The sequence below is a fragment of the Cuculus canorus genome, chromosome 5, assembly GCF_017976375.1.
Source record: "Cuculus canorus isolate bCucCan1 chromosome 5, bCucCan1.pri, whole genome shotgun sequence".
Taxonomy (NCBI): domain Eukaryota; kingdom Metazoa; phylum Chordata; class Aves; order Cuculiformes; family Cuculidae; genus Cuculus; species Cuculus canorus.
This window is the reverse complement of record NC_071405.1, coordinates 37518535-37533208: the sequence shown is the minus strand read 5'-3', so window position 1 is coordinate 37533208 and position 14674 is coordinate 37518535. Positions and strand designations below refer to the sequence as shown.

General features: G+C 38.2%; 1 protein-coding gene across 1 annotated transcript in view; it reads right to left on the bottom strand.

Moving 5' to 3' along the window:
• Positions 1–3193: 3193 nt before the first annotated feature.
• Positions 3194–14674, bottom strand: part of TRIM66 (tripartite motif containing 66) — a 55264-nt gene continuing 43783 nt past the window's right edge. Inside the window, exons 15-21 of the mRNA XM_054069114.1 lie at positions 13570–13630; positions 12698–12872; positions 11473–11780; positions 10072–10195; positions 8486–8560; positions 7181–7333; positions 3194–6608 (exon numbers count right to left, since the gene is read on the bottom strand). Coding sequence (XP_053925089.1) covers positions 6339–6608; positions 7181–7333; positions 8486–8560; positions 10072–10195; positions 11473–11780; positions 12698–12872; positions 13570–13630 — 1166 coding nt within the window. The 3' untranslated portion in view covers positions 3194–6338. The remainder of the gene's footprint in view (positions 6609–7180; positions 7334–8485; positions 8561–10071; positions 10196–11472; positions 11781–12697; positions 12873–13569; positions 13631–14674) is intronic.

Here is a 14674-nt window from a genome sequence, read left to right as displayed (position 1 = left end):
CACATCAGCCAGTTTCCTCTGGACTGGGATACAACTCATCAGGTCCCGTAGACTTACCTATGTTCACGTTCCTCAGGTGGTCACAAACATGATCTTCCCCTACAGTGGGAGGGGCTATACACCCTGGCCCCCATATGTTGTCCACTACTCCAGAAGGCATGAGGAGACTGGTTGACCATGAAGACTGAGGCAAGAAAGTTGTTGAGTACCTCAGCCTTCTCCTCGAGGTCACCATTTTCATATGTATACATATACACAGCACTTAATTTCTCTAACAATAGCAGTAATGATATTGCAATGCCACCCCAAAGTATTGACCCTCTCCTCTTACTCACCTTTAATTCCTTTAAAGGAATTCTTCTTTTGTTCTAGGTAGCTAGACGGTGTAAAACAAAAGAGAAAGCAGCTAATCGTCATGACACATTTCAAAATCTGAGCGGCAGTTTTGACTGGTAAAGTAATATGAACACAAAAGTCTGTGTGATTTTGAGTCTCTAATTCTAAAACTACTTTCTTTTCCCCCAAAGGAATTACAACAAAACATGTAGAAGGTTAAAAGGCACAGTCTTTCTGCCCCCACCTCAGAGAACATTTTCCTCCTGAGATGTGTTCCCTTTAGTTTCTCATCCTTCACAATGGTGAGGTTGAAGGCTAAACTGAGTGACCTCAATTAAATCAATCAGTCTTCAATGCATTTACACAGGAACTCTTGAGGGAACAATTTGATTAGCCAGTCGTTTAATTACAAACTGATGAATTAATAATGCAGAATAAGAAAGGCATTATGGGGCTATCAGCTGGGAAGAGGTGAGGCAATGACTGTTAATATATTTGTAAAGGGAAGGTACGTTATTTGGAAGCAGTAAAACCCAACAAATGCAGAATCAGACTAATTCTACAGGTCTCTTCCCTTCACTAGCCAGAGGAGTGGAAAGCTGAGTTCTGTTGCTATAAATATACTCAGCTATTTACTGTATTTCCTAATTAGGAAACACTGAAAGGAAGGAAACCATATATTCTCCTTCCATGTAATAGCCTTCCTCTATGAGTCATCTACCGAGAAGATGAAATGTGTGCGGGAGCAACACTTTTCCCAGCTCAGGGGCTGAATGTCTCCAGGGTGCTCCCACCTCTCCAGTATGTGTCCACAACAAGCTGGCTCTCTCCTTCCTCCATGGATTACAGGCCCCATGGCACGGGACTCAGGCTGGCATGATGCAACACAACACAGCACTAGCAGTCTGAGAAGAGTTTTGAGCATGATGCAAGAGTTGTGACCAAGCAGTAAGACTGTCACCTCAAAAGATTTGCTGTGATTTCCTTGTCCAGCAAACTTATGCAAATAAATAGTGCTGGTACTGCAGAGACTTTTGTGGCATTTAGAAGATAAAAAAACCAAAGGTGAAACTTTCATTTTTCCTCAAATGGTAGGGAATATTATTTCTGAGATGCCTTTATGAGGTTCATTCTCTGGTGAAAATCCCCTCCTCCATAATCAATGGTTTTATCTGTGCATCCCAAACCTGAAATTTGTCACAGTGTTTTCATTTAACACTCCTAGATGATAATCCTGCAACAGGTTCAAGGGCTACATTCAGTTTCCACCTCTGCTGCTCACTTGTTTCTTTAGTTTATCATGCTGGTTTTCGCAATTATAAATAGGAAATATTTATAAGTACATAACAAACACAGATGAGAGCCAATTTACCAATTTTTCTAAAGCCCTCAGAGACCATGGAGGAAAAAGAAACATCTACTCTTTGCTTAAAGCACTGCTTTTTTAAATTATTTATTTATAAATTATTTAATTTATTTAATTATTATTTTCCTAATACAGCACAGTTTATGTTTTACTTTCAATGTCTAAAGATAGTACTGTTCCACTGTTTTTTTCATGATCACTCTACACTGAAGTTTGCTGGGCCCAATATAAAACCAGATTAACTTCTATGAGCTTCTACAAGCATAATTCAACACTGGAAATACTACTAAGGCATTCTTTGTTCCTTTGCCCGGGAGTTCAGCTCAGTGAGGTAACCAGCACAAGACCTGGCAGGCAGCTAAGTCTGTAATGTCAATCCACAGGAGCAAATCTCACCCTGTTTCAGAGGTACAGTCCAAACATTAGTTCTGATTTGCATATTTTACAATGTTTTCACTGTATATTTCCCATAAAGCATGTCATGACTTCCCTATCTGTCCCATACCTGCACTACATCAAGAAACTCTAGGAAGTCTACAGTATAAAATGAAATAGCACCAACACATTTTCCTAGAGCATTATATCATGGAATAATGAGCAAGTACTGAATTTAAGAGATGTTAGAACTATTCCCGCTCTTGCTTCATCAGAAAAAGCAGGCTAATAAGCAAACAAAGAATTATGTTCAAGCATGTTTCATTTCCTGCCCAAATGTCAGTGTATAAAAACAGACAGGTTTTTTCTCACCTAAAGTAAACTCACAGCTGGTAATGAGAAACATTGTCCAAAAGTCATTCTACTGTGGCAATCAATGCTCACCTCCAAACATCAGGTAAGAAAGGAATGTTGGAATAAGGGACAGGTACCTCTGCACAGGCCACCTAGGAACATCTGTGTTATGCCTAAAATAACTGAGTGACATCTCTATCATCTGTACCAGAAACCCAGAATCCCTTACTGACTTTCACAACAGATTTAGTAAGCATCACCTCGGTATCAGATTACGTCTAGAACACTTCTGTACCAGCAAAATTGTCTAAGGCACTACAATCAAGATCAAGAATACTAACTTGCAAATTAACTTCCATAGCACAACCTTAAATCAGTGCTACTACCTCCATAAAATCGGTAACTATCTCAAACACTTTCCAAAAGCAGTTAAATACTCCTTGACCTTCAGACACTACTCTGTTTGCTCTGAGAAAACTTGCATATCTTACCTTCTTAACCTAAAAAGGACTACTCTAAAGCAAAAATATACTGTAAGATAGTATTTACAGGGAATTCATTACAAATTATGTCATATGCAGGAAGAAGTTATCTGAAAAGTATCTGAACTCCCGTATTAGTGTAGCTGCTTTTGCAACCGTTCTGCTTTGCCATAAGTTGTTATCAACACAATTATATATTATATATATATTAATTGAAAGCAGATGTACTCAGAGCAAAAATTTCAGATTGATGTGCAAAAATACATTTCACATATTTTATTGTTCAGTAAAGCACATTACACATATAAACATGCAGTCATTCAATAATCTGAACTGTTAAACATCTGTTTGTATTAACTCCAATGCCATTCCGCTGTGATGATACTGGAAGACTTATGTCTTTGAAATTGTCTGCAGGGGAATGAAAGTAAAATTTGTAGCTGTCATTTCTTCTTCAACAGACTTATCACTGAAGTGTAATTAATCTCTCTTCCAACTTCCTAAGCACAAAGAACATTTTCCCATTCTACACATGAGCCATTACTGAAGATTAAATGAAAAATCGTGCCCTTGTTTGCATTTGCAGGAACCTAGTGCGTTCACAAGTGTTTCCACAGCGTTCCTGGCATTTGTTTCTGCTATATTTACTTCCAGTGGAAAACTTCAGGGGTTCCTTCCTGCTTCCTTTCCTACACATTCTGGATTGTGAAACAGGTTGTGTGACAGAAGAAAATAAGTGCATAATCTACCAATTCTCTTTTCGACCACTTGGGCTGTTAGACTTTAACAGAGAGACCCTTCCTTTCATGCCTGTCAGTGCTGTTACCAGGGGGCAATTGGACTTCAACAGAATAAACATCCCAGGCATTTACAGGCCACCGTGGTATGGTGTCCAGCAGCAGCAACATCACAAGCCAGCAATTTTAAGGCAACGTCTGAGAGGGATAATGATCTTACAAAGTGCAGTACATTGTGAAGTTGCTGACCCACAGATTTGGGTTTGAAAGTACGTGGAATAGCACAGATGAGTTCAGTTTTTGTCCTGCTTACCAATATGACATGGAGTTTATGAGTATATTTTTTTGTTACTATGTTTTGGAGAAGTAATTGAAAACAAAGTTAGCCTCTAGAGCACTTAGACCATAGAGTCATGCCAGCACATATCCAAAGGGTATCTTATATGACGACAAACTGGTATGTTTCTACATTTACTGAAGGTAAAATGAACTCTGGATAAATTTTATTAAAACAGGTGTTCTCCCAAGTTAGTGGCACTAAAAATCTTACAGCTTTTAAGAAACAGAAGCAGGCTCTTTTTGACTCTGCTTTTCAGGAAAAGAGGAAGTCAACAATAACCTCTCACACGTCTACCTTCACCCCTCAGTGAAGGCTCTACAGCACATCACTTTTGCACTGTTAATGGTAATAGATTAACCTCCATCTTTGGTGGAAGAATTAATTATCAACTGAGAAAAGGCGATACCTGTAGCACAGATAAGGGTGATTCAGTTGAAAAGCTGGATTCATTTCTCTGTACCTAGACATTTACTGTTCCAAGAAAAAGAGGTAGAAAGCAAACACATAGGAATTAACATACAGAAGAGGTAAAGGCTGTCCCTTCATCTCACAGTTTTCCAGTCAGCTTATAATATCCAGGTTTTCATTTCTTTAAAGGAAAGAAAACATTAGCTCTCGATGAAGTTAATGGCAAACAGTAAGTCATATAGATATTGGAATATAACATTCACATCTTATTATTTTGTATACTCGTATAAACCTTTAAAGTGTTATCTAAAATAACATACATAGTTACCAGACCAAATAGGCTATATAAACTATGCTAAAAATATCATCTTTATTTACAGGAAACTAATGAAAATTAACTCCGTTTGAGATCTGCAACTACCCTTCTCTGTCAGAGCCAGACCACAGCCCAGCTTTATGCTGCTGGGCAGAACTCTAAGAAGAAAGATGTCCTTCATACACACATGAAGAAAGCATTGGCCATGCAAAGATCTGGTCCACCTGCCAGAGATGTAGCTTGCAAAGCATCATTCTTTGATCAGGTGTCATGTCTTGTTACCTATCCTGCCCTTCAGGCTTTACAATTACATGCTACCCTTTGCTCAAAAGAACTTTAAAACTGCTCTTCTGGTGCTTGGCGGTGTTTTGCCAATGTGTTGGGGAATTTAGGGAAAAAAAGCATTCTTTCTTTCTACTTAAGCTTCTACACATACACATTATCATCATCTTCTAGCACTGTTAATAATCACAAGAAATAAGCAAAGAAAAAACAAGTTTATGACGTTATTTTTATAGCCATGTAATTAGATTCATAGTTAATTTAGTGAATTTCACTACCTACTTTAAAGAAAAAACTGGCTTAGGTTGTATAAAAGCACTACTTTTGAGACCCAAGAAATCCCACACTGCTTTACAGAGCATGAATTAGAAACCGTGAGAGCAATTTTTTGCAAACAGAACATTCAGTGTGCACTCAGAAACAGCTCACACAGGGCCCTAACAATAGCACTATTAGCACTTATTCTTTTGTGGTTTAATGAAAATGCTCTGCTACAAAGGAAATGGCTTGCCAGATAATCACATTAGACTGTTTCTCATAGGCCTTGAGTAGTCAAGCTCCTAGAAAAATCATTGAATAAGACAACAGGATTACTTCTCTTATGACCCCACGTTATATTCATCACCAAGTATGGCCAACATTCACACCGAGGTTGCAAGATTATTACATGGTTACCTGTGCTCTTTAAACAGAGAAGTCATGTTGAACAGATTATAAAATGGTACTGCAATATCAGGTATTATTATTGTTACTTTTATTATTAATCTTCATTTCCTACCACCAAAACGTTAGTACTTCAGTGTAAACACTGCAAAAACATATACATGATTTAACAGCTGAATATTGACAGATTCAAACACTTTGGATCTGTTATCTGTTCTCAAGATCTAGGAATAAGGCATATGGTCAGCAGATTAGGAGAATTTAAATAAACAGCCCGAGTGCTTTGCTGTCCTCCCACACACCTTAGCTCTCTCAGTTAGGCTGCTAGATTCCTCAAAGCAAATCTCATATCTGACGGAGGTCATACCTGAGGAAGGCTGTTAGCTGGCTGAAACATCATTCTTTTAGTTTTTTTCACTTTTCTGTGTGTGAATGATTCAAACAGTGAATAGCTAGAGGGCTTAGTCTTTTTAAAAACCTTGATAGTTTTCTGCTACAAAGATAACTGTGTAGCCTGAGAGACTTCATTTGTTCATGCTTACACGTGTATACACAACTGACACTTCACTCTGAGGATCTTGACATAAAATTGTAGAATGGATCACATCGCTGTGATAGAAGCTCGACAGTTTTCCCATATAGCCGTGTCAAAACTTCCCATCAGTAGCTGTAAACGGAATTAGGTGGGTGGCCACTTAGCAACCAAATGTTTTGGTTTTTGCAATCTTACAGCATGGCGTCGCCTCTTTTTAGGCTGAATGCACTCCTGTCCATATGATGGCCACTGAAAGTCTTGGGGTGGTATTTTGCTATTCCGACTCTCTGCCTCTTCAGAATCAGAGTCTTCTTGTTGCATTGAAGGAAAGTGCCTTTCAGGATAGATCTCCTTCAGTTTGCCCTCAAAGAATACATGTAGACATCGTCCAGCCTCAGCAACTTCTGAATCTGGCTGTAAGAGAAAAAATAGAGGATAAGAAACAAATGACTACCCTACCGTAATGTCTGGCCTTGCTTCTGTCTGCTACACCTCCATTAGTCTCTTGCTCCCTTTTCACAGCCCATTAATCCCTCTTCATTTACAATGTAAGTAAAAGCCAGATGCTGCTATTAAGGAACACGTTTCTGCACCTCTAAGAAAAAGAGATGTGCAGTGAACTAGAAAGAATAGCAGTCATCATTGCTTAGGAATTTCTATGCATATAAATTTTCCCTAGCTATTTTGCTGGCTATGACTGGCTTCTCACAGCAAACCCAGCATCATTCCAAAAAGCTGTCCACTAAAATGTACGTCTTCAACTTCAGATCCAGATGTATCTCAAGTTGTTAGATCCCTATATATCTCCATTTCTGTCATTTAAAAAAACCCGATATATCTTTTCCAAAGAATAAAACTGGTTAATAGTTCTGTTCATTCTTATCTGGTTTATGATACCAGTGGAAGCAATATTTAGACCAATGCCATAGCTTGAAACAGCAACCCTCTGGTTTGTATCCCCCCACCTATGTGTATTAGAAACCTACATAATTGAACTTTGCACAGTTCCAAAACATGAGATGCACATCAGTCACAAGCTCCTCAGGTGAAGAATAGTGATATTTGTCCTTTTTTTGCAACTTTTTTCGTATGGTTGACAAATCCATTGGCCTTTTGATGATCTGATAATAATGCCGAGCCTGCAATAAGAATAAAACATGGGAATGTAATCTTTTTAATTAATTCATTCCCTTTCCAGTGACTTCTATCCAATTTTGGACAGAAGCTACTGCAGAGGAGTCCTCACATCAAGGAAGAGAGCTCTAGTCTTTTGGTGCCTCCACTCACACATCATCTTCTTGGGTGTTTTTTGGTTTGATTAAAAACCATATTTGCTTGCAAGTTTGATCTTGAAATCAGCACACTTCAGTGACTACTCTGCTCTTTGCACTTTCTGAAGTTTATCCCCATATTTAAGTACCACCATTTGATCATGATCAGGAATATATGTACCATTGACAATTAGTTAAGATTTCCCACAAGCAGTTATAAAAATAGTGTGCTGAGATACTGGCAGCTGATACTGTGTGAAGTCTGCCAAGAGTGACTAAAAATACACTACTATGCACTCTTTATAAAGTTCAACAAAATTGTTTTTCAATGGGCACCAGCTACCAGCATATCCCACTCTAAATCTTTCTGGGTCAAAACCTACTTGTTAGATAATGTGTTCCATAAGTTCCTTCCAAGCTTTCTTAGGTGGAATGTTTTTTTTTTTTTTTTTTTGGATTATTCCTTCACGTAAATCCTTTTGGTTTTTCTTTCATTTCCCCACTCCAATTTTTTTCACATGGTGTTCCATTGTTACAATACCATGAATCTACATATTCCTTAAAATAGCCAGTTAATATTCCAAATGTTGAGTACATGGTTGAAACAAACATCTCTACATCTTTCCCTGAACACAGTCACATTATGACCTTTGTGCATAACACCAGAAAAGAGGGAGTTGAAGGTTATTTCTAGAGCAGACCTCTCTTACTGCAGTGCAACATTCTCCATGTATGCAGCAAGTCAACTTTCTTAGTCACTGGAACCCCTCATACACCTTTAATATACTACCTCAATACGCTATCTTAAATTAGCACCCAAACATGGCCTGAGAACATTGGCCAGCATTTACCTGCCTCTGACCTGGCAACTTAAGGTACTTTTAAGAGGGAAACACCTACCATTCCCTAGGAAGCCATAGTGTTCAGAAATAAGTTAATGAATATCTTTCAAGAAGACACAGGATAAATTCACGAGGTGTGCCAGAGGATTCTTTGGATTCCTTCTGACCCAGTACTTACCAGAGGACTGACGGGTTCATGGAATGGGAGGCTCATACTACTGCAGAACAGGGAAAGCAACAGCTTTTCACACTTCTGTGGAAGCCAAATTTGAAATACATTTCAATTTAAAAGAAGTATGCATCATTCTTGCCTTTGGTTAATCAATTGTACTAACAACAAGAGGAGTTTTCATGCAGGCTGTGTATTTCTGATGCAAAGTGCCACACTTTACCTCATAGCATTTTTATAGCATTGGAAGTGAGGATAGTCAAGAAATGCAAGAAAATAACCATTATGAAAATCTTTTGTATTAAACTCTTAGGAATTTATAGCTATCATTAATTCCTTTCTGCACTCCAGATCTATTCCTTGGCTTTTAACTAAAAGAACAGCAGCAATTGTGTGGAAACAGTTAAAAGGAAAGCATTCCGCACTGTTCATATCCATCCATACAAATGAATGTAAGTTATGAATTTGGTAGAACTGTACAAAAATAATTCTCTTTAATTGTAGTTAACTTGTCAAATAGTTATAGTAGTCTTTGTTTTTTTCACTGATGCAAAAAAAAAGCACTACAAACACATTATAAGCTATGTTTGCTCACAAGCAACAGGGTTACTAATCAAATCCGTTTTCCAAATAGTACCTCACTAATCAACACCAAGATCCCAACTATCACTGTCCAGTTGTACCCAATGCAATAGAAACAGGGATCACATCAGTGTCCAGAAGTTACACCCAGTTCCTTATGGGCAGAGTAGCTCAGATTTGGAAACAGCATGGATGGATTTGAGGAGTGCTGTGGCTATGCGCAAAGGCCTTGTTAGGGGGCCCCAGAGCTCCAAGAACGATTACTGTGGTCTTTATATACAGTGCTTAGACTAGACCAGTGCCTAGCAATGGGCTTCATTTGTGCAGGGCCAGATCAGCGTCTGCACTCACGTGGACTTTGCTTCTCTATCCAGCTGTCACCAGTATACGCAGGACATTTATTTGGAATTTGTGGCTTCCTAGTATCAAGTGGACTTTAGGAAAAGGCATTTTTTCATGGGAAATCTGATAGAGGAAACTGATAGTGGGGATGTAAAGACATAAGCTTTCATTTAGGCTGAGTTAACAATGCCTAAATGTCACATCTTCAAAGGCACTAATGGTACCGACAAAGACTGTATTATGGTTTAATACAATCAAAAGTAAAGAAGGGTCTAGATCACTAAGATGTCACTGCAGCTGGCCTAAGTAGATACCTGAGAAGGTGCTAAGTTTTAAAGCAAAAAGATTCAGTGGCATAAAGCCAAGCAAAGTGACTCAAGGAAACTTCCTCTGCTGCTGAGTGAGATCTCCCTGTTCAAAGGAGAAAGGAATTTCAGATCCACCTGTTTCATCTTTCAGTAACATGTCATTCATTTTAAAACTGAATAGCGATGCCTAGGTGGAAAGAATTAGTTAATTGAGTACTAACAATGTTTCTGCTGCATTTGCTACTCTCTGAAGTATTCAAGTAGCAAGCAAGTCAATACAGTCATCTTTCCAACAAAGAGTCAAAGCCTCAAGCTGAGATCATCTGTCCTTTTCAAAACAGTACAACATATAGTTACTCCCACCTTCTGGTCGTAGTCATCAAGGCCACATTGTGCATTACTGCTGTGGCTGTAGCGTGTGTTTTCACAGTCATATTCTACCTCCGGCTTCACTGGATTACGGCAAAGAGTGCATACCCATTCTCCCCTGAAAAACAAGAAACCAAAACGTTGTCAAATAATGAATTTCAAGAATCACTGTATTTGGAAACAAGTCTCATCCTGAACTAGTATTGCAATAGCAAGCAATATGAAGCCCATTTTACTGGATGTTCTTCATGAGATTTGAGTCTAATTAGAAGTGTAATAATTTCAGATTCTACTCATTGCACTTCTGTCACAGAGAAAAAGAGAAAATAGTAAGTGTTTGAAATCATCTGCCAGCAGTGTGCAGTTGCATTGATTCAAGTGCTCTTTAAAAAAAAATGTTAAGGAAAAATACCCAGCAGTCAGGTTAAAGAACTATATTTATAGTTAAAGAACTATAAATACAAAACTTTACTTAAGGGAATTAACTTACTTTGTTAGAATTTAACTTCGCCTGGGAAGTTTATTTCAAAGTAAAACTTTTGAAAACTTGGGTTTCACATTGCTTTGAAACTAGAGGTTTAATAATGATTTAGCAAGCTGTTAGAGAAAAGAGGGAAAAATGAAGAGATGTTTTTTTAAACAGAAAGACCAAACCAGAATCTCCAAATTAATATCTCACAATATGTTTTTCTCAGCTGAGACAGTCATTTGGGCTTGACACAAATGAAGTAGCCTCTGGTCCCGCCTGGTAATGATTTGTAACAGAATTCAGAATTATACATCACCATTAATACTCATTATTCAGCCTCACTTTTAAAGTCTGGTATGTGGACATGTATCTAGTTCTGACTACAATAATATAATTATATTAATATTATTATATTATTATATTATTATATTATTATTACATATAATTCCTCTGTAAAAAGTTGCTAAGGAATGTGTGTTTTACGAAAACCAATGTCCTAAACATTCCTACAACAGCCCAAATAATCCTGAATTTCCCATACAACTGGCTAGAAAACTGAATAGGAGCTCGTTGATTGCCCCTTTCTTTGTGCTACTCACTGTTTTTGCAGAGAAGAGCTGACATCTACACCACAGATGTTACATGAGAGTCAGGATTTTTTTTTCAGCAAATCATAAGAATGTTTTTAAAGCTCAGGTCTGCCCCCTCCTTTGCTGTACTGGCCAGCTAACTGCAGAAAGGGCATACATGGCTGGAAACCTAGCAGGTAAGACAATACTTCCCCTTGCAAGAAAAGTAACAAAAAAGGCAAGTGAGCAATGTAGTCCTTGCCTTTGTGAAAGGCTGACATACACATCCCTGAGGATATTTTCTCCCCCAAAGGCAGTGAGCAGAAACTGGGCACTTTAGTAAAATGTCATACATACACTGGAAAGCTGAGCAGAGCTGGAACGTGGCAGGAGAGATGGAAGACCTTCGGGCAGTGATCACAGCACAACAATTCGCCTCCATTAAGACATACAGCACAGAAATCCTCGTTTTCAATTGGATTGACTTCCTCAGTAACTGGAGATTTTTTCACAATCGAGGTGCCGTTGCTGAGCTTCTGGCCAACAGACAGAGCATCTGCAGGAGGAGACTGTGCCTGTCCTGCAGCCTGGGATGTAAGAAATGTTCTGTCCTCTGAGTTCCCCTCTTTGGATTTCAGTTCTTCAGGTGGTCTATCGTTATTTATCTTGAAGGAAGAAAAATCTGAGATCACACAATCACCATTTTCATATATAAGCCTCTAAAAGCAGTGATTATCTGCAGACAAAATGTTTTTGCTACAGTAAACTGTACTGGAGAGGGCACCGGGGTTCAGCAAGCCCGCACTCAGCTCAGTATGCCACTGGCTGGCCGAGTCACCTTGGTCAGGTAATTTCCTCCACATACAGAAACGTAATAACACCATGAGAGCGCTGTACAGATTTCATATTACAGATTATAGAAACAGGATACTTTACAATCTTATTTGCAAGTTTTACATTAAGCAACTCAAAAAAAGAAAAAGGTAGAGGTTTTTGATACCACCCGAAATTCCCATTTCCTTCTGTAGACAGAAGTTCACATTCAAGAGCCCAGTGAAGCAATTGAAAACGTATTTTTTAAAAATCTGTGACACTGATTTCTGGAATTGGTTCCTATCACCCAAATATGCATTTGAGTCAGTGTTAAGCTATTTATCCTACATTTTTAACTAGACAGATGAGCCAGGTTGTTTGCAAGAACAGAACGATACTACAGCCTTCCAGTCCCAGAGAAAGACATCTCAGAAATGGAAGTATCAGGGAGCTATGCAGTAAACTAAAAGCTGCATTCTCTATTACTTCAGCCCATCACAGAAGTGTCCAAGGGTGAAATGAACCAACAGACTTATTTTGTGTGTAATAACTTTCAGATACTGTGGGTATAATAAGCCAGTGGGATAAAGGGGAGTCATCATAGAATCATTAAGGTTGGAAAAGACCTCCCAAGATCGTCCAGTCCAACCGTCAGTCCAACAGTACCATGCCTACTAAACCATGTCCCAAAGTGCCACAGCTACAGGTTTTTTGAACACCTCTAGAGATGGGGAGAAAGCAGGGAAAGACTGAAGGAAATTCCACTCACCTTTATAGACATCCTTGAAGACTGCATCCCACATTCTGTTATCAGGAGGAAATTGCCCTCCTGCTCATTGTCCTGTGGCTGGAGCTTAAACACCGGGAGCTCCCCTGCTTCTGACACATATACTTTCAGACGTTCCAGTCGCACATAGGGGTTCTTCTGCTCCTTAGGGTCAACTCTGCAATCAAAATGACACATGGTTAAATTCAGCTACCTTTGACAAAATTCTCCTCCTTACTTAGTTTCAACATTTTGCATGCACTTTTGTTTGTGCTCCTTCTCGTTTGTTACTGTGAATCTGCTGGCTAAACTCTAAAAAAAATTGATTTTTTTTTACATGTCAGTTCTTTAAGGAATGTGAATCCCTTTAAATTAATCATATGTGTGAACGCATTACTAACTACAGTGCTAAAACTTTTCCTTGCTCCATACATTTTTGGTTTAATTATTCCAGTTTAAGCCATGCTTAATACTTTTCTGTGTGGCTGGTTTCAAGCACATTAACTTTATAATATTATCACAGCACTACGTGAAACCAAAATTTTATAGAATTGTTGAGGTAATGTTAATCCTATTCCCAGTATATTTTTTAGATTTGATTGGGTTACACAGCTTCTAATTGTTCAAGTGAGATAAGTTTGCAACTATTTTCTCATTCTGGAAAAAATACACAAAATAACAGCAATAGATGAACTTACCTCTTCTTTAAAACTGCTGTTTTCAAGTTTAAGAGTATAATATACAACTTTCAGAATTATTACCTGTAAGGAGCCTTACATTCTTTTTAAGTTCTCCATTATTATTATGACAAATGTTCTAAATACATGCGTAAAAATTCATGAACAGTGCCTTTGTATAAAGAAAAAGACTGTTACCTGACATTCTGATTGCTTTTCATATCCATTTCAAAATGGTCCTTTTCACAGTTATTGGAATCTGGAACAGAAGATAAGAAAATGAATAAAATATTTATAATATCAGAGTCAGATTAGGGTAGAAAGTACTTCAATATTCATGTACTTCTGACTGGTGTTTAATATGATATCATAAGTAAATTATGGAATCATTTCATCTATATGTCTAGAAGATCTGTAAGCTATTTTCTATTCTGGGATACAGTCTCTTTGCTTTTAACCGTGATATCTGTACTGAACATGAGGAGTCTTTCCAAAATATTTTGTCAAAACGGTTACATTCCCAGGGAAGTACATAGGTACACAGCCATGCCACATTCACTCATATACATGGAACAACATAAGTAATTCTCTTTACTACACAAATTTCACTTCAGAAAAGCAGCCCTACCGAGGTCTGAACCCCTGAGGCTCAGGAAGTCTCTGCAGTCTCCTGCTCCATGGCTAAGAAGCTCCTGGATGATTCTAGTTTCTTGACACAGGAAGGAAATTATGTCTCCTGTCTGACACTGGGGGATGAAAGCTACACTATATGATTCCTCCCTGTCCTCCAAGGTACGCAACGTAGAAACAAATTCAAAAATATCTATTATATGTGCATGCAAGCGACTGTAGCTCTTGGGTCATACTAGACACAGGAGTAACAAAACAACTCTAGAGAAATGGGATGGGGTAAAGATGAATGCCTCAGTGGTTGGCCTCATAAATACCAATCTACTGACAAATTTCATTCCTAACAAAAGGAATTACTGTTGGTTTTACATAGATGATGCTAACCAGAAAACAAATTCAATATTATGGCTATCTAGACATAAGTGAGTACCAGGAGAATGTGATTTTTTAAGAATATCAAGCTTGGGTCAATGGTACCGAACCCATGGCTTGAAAGCAACATGCCTTTAAGATACTCTGTTGTTTCCAGTCACAGGAAACACAATACAATCAAGAGTGACAAGGAAAGGTGGATGTAACACTACTCCTAAATTGTTATCCACTTGTGATTGTTGCACAGGTAAAGGGTAGTAAGTCATGGGTTTGGAGAGATTTACAAAAGCAAATGGAGCTG